The sequence below is a fragment of the Thermothelomyces heterothallicus genome (genome assembly GCF_042370625.1).
Source record: "Thermothelomyces heterothallicus CBS 202.75 unplaced genomic scaffold P884_scaffold_65, whole genome shotgun sequence".
NCBI lineage: Eukaryota > Fungi > Ascomycota > Sordariomycetes > Sordariales > Chaetomiaceae > Thermothelomyces > Thermothelomyces heterothallicus.
Genome location: NW_027192626.1, coordinates 1 through 3,640, shown reverse-complemented (window position 1 = coordinate 3,640; position 3,640 = coordinate 1). Strand labels below are relative to the sequence as shown.

The following is a 3,640-nucleotide window of genomic DNA, read 5'->3' as shown; positions in this document are numbered from 1 at the left end:
CTTTGCACGCTCATAGGAAGAATTCAGGCCCGCACCACCACGGCTGCTCGTGAGTCGGAGATGCAACGGTATACCCTCCTTGTCGATCTTGTCCGTGACCAACTTTTCATGGTACAGCCGATCCAGCAACTCAGGACGAGTATACGCAATGCTGTTCGCAGGGACCTCGACTTTGGAAACCGTCACATTGCGCGAGAAGAGGGTGGTGTAGCTCGTGAAGACGATATCTAGGCAGATCTGGCAGTTGGTTAGCAGAGTAAAGGGTTATACTATAGACAGACCAAGCAGGATGTGCCGGCCGGCACAAAACTGACCGCGCCCAGGCCAAAACAGGTATGCCGGCCGGCGCAACAATAAACCTGCCTAGGGCCACCGATGTGTGCCGGCCGGCACAAAGCCAACTGCGCCCAGGCCAAAACAGGTGTGCCGGCCGGCGCAACAATAAACCTGCCCAGGGCCACCGATGTATGCCGGCCGGCACAGAACCTCCAGCCCCAACGCCATGATATAACAAAAAAGATCAACATACCTTGGGATCATCATCGTTGTTGGCCCAGTAGCGACCAAGTTCGACCAGGCGCTTGTCAGTGATGGTGGCGCTGGCCATGTCGGGATCGTCACAGGCGCCATCGCCGTAGTAGACGTAGAGGTTAAACAAACCCGGGAAAGCGTTGAGGAACTCGCGGAAAGTCTGGGCGACCAGGTTGGCCTGCGTCTGCCAGATAACAGGCCCGGCCATGAAGGGCTTGCCTTTATTCTTCAGTTCAAGACAGCGATGGTAATGCATCAGGATGGTGAGCACTACTGTCAGTGTCTTACCCGTGCCCACGTCGTTGGCCAGGATGGCACCATGGATAGGGCTATGGATCTTCCGATGGAGCTGCATGGCGGAGACGATCTGGTGGGGGGCGAACCGGACCTTTGAGCCGACACCGGGGAGGGGAACACGCTTCCAGTCGAAGCCCTGCGTGTTCTTAAGCTCATCGAAGTTGCCGCCGAGGAGCCTGATGGCACGAGGCCAGTCAATGGGTTCGAGGGGCAGGGTGTCGATGAGGTCGCTAGTGACGGAGGCGCGAGCGAGCAGCTCAATGACCTCCTTGTACGAGTCCGCCACATTGTCGTGGCGACGCTCGATCTCCGCGAAGGCGGGAATCAGGCTCTCCTGGTTGTGGAGATAGTCGGCCGTCCTCTTGCTCCCAAGGGCCAGATAAAAGGCGTTGGTCATTTCCGAAGAGACGCTGTGATGCTTTGCCTTGGGGAAACGACTGCCTAGCAACTCGAGGAGCTGATGGGCCCCGTCGATAGACAGGGGCAGGAGTTCGGCGTACCGTTCGTTGAGAGCGGCAGCCTTGGCGCGCTTGGAGCGAATCATGTCCTTACGCATAGTGCTGAGGGAGGTGCCAATCTTGAGCGACGCCATGTACTCGTACTTTGGATCGCCCCGACGCAGCAACCGATCGAGGCGGGTGTTATCGACGACCGCCGGCAATGTGGGCATCTGTGCGCGAGCCCGCTTCAACCAAAAGGCGAGCTTTTGCACTTCGGCCTCCTCGGAAAGCTCTTCCAGCGACTTGTTGACCATCTTCTCGCTGTCGGTGGTGGTGCCCTTATAAATGGTAAAAGGGCGAGTGGCACGGAAATTCCCCGAAGGGATGTCGATGACCTTGCGGCGGCGCTCTCCAAAGAAATACATGGCATATACGGCCCTAAACCAGTCATCGGCGTGGAAGCCGAAATAGTAGGGCGCCGCCTTCTTGTCCAAACGCTGAGTGAAACGCAGTGCCGATGACGGACTAGATGAGACGCGGGAGAACTTGAGGATATTGAGGACGGCAACGAGCATGCTGTGAAGGACGTTGACCGCACCAGGGGGCTTCAACCCAATGTCACCATTATAGATGACGACGGCCTCCGGCTGAGCGAATTCGGGCGACGCCAGTCGGTTGAAGATCACAGTGGCTGCGCGATTCAAACGAGCAATGGCGGCGGGAACCGATGCCCAGGGCGCGAACGAACCGTGCTGACCCTTCTTGATGTTGGCGAAAAGCAGCCCGACAAGATCAGCGACTACAGAGCAGTTAGCCATATGTATATCGCCCCGGGCAGAGGAGGTGTGCCGGCCGGCATAAAACAACCAAGGCCAACTGTGCCGGCCAGCCCGACAGAACAAGCGCTCAGGGCAAAGGAGATATGCCGGCCGGCACGAAAAAATAACACCCAAAGCAAGCTACCTGTGCCGGCCGGCACGTCAAAATGACCGATATCGACTGGTAAAGAGCAAGGCGCGCCTAGGGGTAATGCTATATGCCGGCCGGCACAAAAAAACGACACCCAGAACAAGCTACCCGTGCCGGCCGGCATATCAAAAGGACCCAACATAGCAAATGGTAAAAAGAACAGGGCGCGCCCAGGGGTAATGATGTATGCCGGCCGGCACAAAACCAATGCGCCAGGCAAGCCAACTGTGCCGGCCGGCACAAAACAACCAATGCGCCAGGCAAGCCAACTGTGCCGGCCGGCACGCCAATCTCAGCCCGGAAGACTTGATCCCTCCACACTAGCCAACAGCCACTACAAAGACCCGAACAGGAGTGCCGGCCGGCACACAGGCACTGGCTCAACCATAAGAGGAAAGTAGTACTTACGCTGCGTATCTACCCAGGTAAGGCAGGTCTTGATGTCCTTGAAACCCAAAACCGCAGTGACCTTGGTGTTGTTGGCACGGTTGAAGCCGTACCTGAGTGTCTGTCCCTTGAGAGAATGGGTCCTCTGATTGGCCTTGAAGTCTTCGGCCTCGACTTGCTGATCCTCTGTCATGTCGAGTTCCAGAGGGTGGGACACAAATGCCTAGTCCGTATCCCACCATTGCAGTGGTTGGAAGCCCTTGACATTCTTGAGGTTCATATAGTTGTAGTGCGAGGAGAGCTTGAGCTTGGGGAATTGACACTGCGCATGTGCCTTACGTGGCTCGTACGGGAATAGGATGGGTTTCCAAGTCTCAAGTGCCGACCAATTCTCCTTCTCAGGGTCGAAAAACTGGCGCCGTGGACCGGTGGGGGAGTCACTGATGGCCGACCCAAGTGTAGACGAGACTCGGGTGGTGGGGCTGGAGGCGGGCTGCCCCGAAAAGGGGATAACCCCGGATTGTGAACTCTGCTTGCCGGCAGGCTTGCCGGACTTCTGAGTGTTCTTACGTGCCGGCTCCTTTCTCTTTGGTGCCGGCTTACTGGCGGCCTTGCGAGCAGAGGGCCGTGGCGTGGCCGCCTCGCTTGAGGCGGTCAGAGTGGCGGTTGGAGCCGGAGCCGTAGGCTCCGTGGGCTGCTGAACAGGAGACGCCGGCGCCGAGGCATCGTCGCTCTCGGTGACCCGTTCTGCAGACTTGAAGACCTTCTGCCGCGTGTTCTTACGAGCGCGCGGAGGCATGGTGACTGTGACTTACTAAAAGGTTAAGATCCGAGGCTCCAAACTTGACCTTACCTGAAGCCAATGATAACCTACCTGAGTGGCCAATCGGCACAACAACTGGAGATCTTGAGAAAAAAAAAGCTACAAAAGGTGGTCAGACAGAGGCAGGTGTGCCGGGCGGCACAAAATGCGCATCAAGGGTTACCTGAATGGCCAATCGGCACAACAAATGGAG

The 3,640-nt window shown here is 57.3% G+C and overlaps 2 protein-coding genes across 2 annotated transcripts; both read right to left on the bottom strand.

Moving 5' to 3' along the window:
- Window positions 1-2,023: 2,023 nt before the first annotated feature.
- Window positions 2,024-2,514, bottom strand: P884DRAFT_265609 (uncharacterized protein). Its single transcript, XM_069441956.1, has one exon. It carries the CDS (start codon window positions 2,377-2,379, stop codon window positions 2,068-2,070), a length of 312 nt encoding a protein of 103 aa, XP_069293128.1. The 5' UTR covers window positions 2,380-2,514; the 3' UTR covers window positions 2,024-2,067.
- Window positions 2,478-3,431, bottom strand: P884DRAFT_333151 (uncharacterized protein). Its single transcript, XM_069445837.1, has one exon. The coding sequence runs from the start codon at window positions 3,421-3,423 to the stop codon at window positions 2,848-2,850; it is 576 nt and encodes a 191-aa protein (XP_069293127.1). The 5' UTR covers window positions 3,424-3,431; the 3' UTR covers window positions 2,478-2,847.
- Between the last annotated feature and the right edge of the window lie 209 nt (window positions 3,432-3,640).

What these genes read in the sequence shown, in the direction of transcription:
- P884DRAFT_333151 (XM_069445837.1), bottom strand. Translation starts at nt 3,423, where the DNA reads ATGCCTCCGCGCGCTCGTAAGAACACGCGGCAGAAGGTCTTCAAGTCT.
- P884DRAFT_265609 (XM_069441956.1), bottom strand. Translation starts at nt 2,379, where the DNA reads ATGTTGGGTCCTTTTGATATGCCGGCCGGCACGGGTAGCTTGTTCTGG.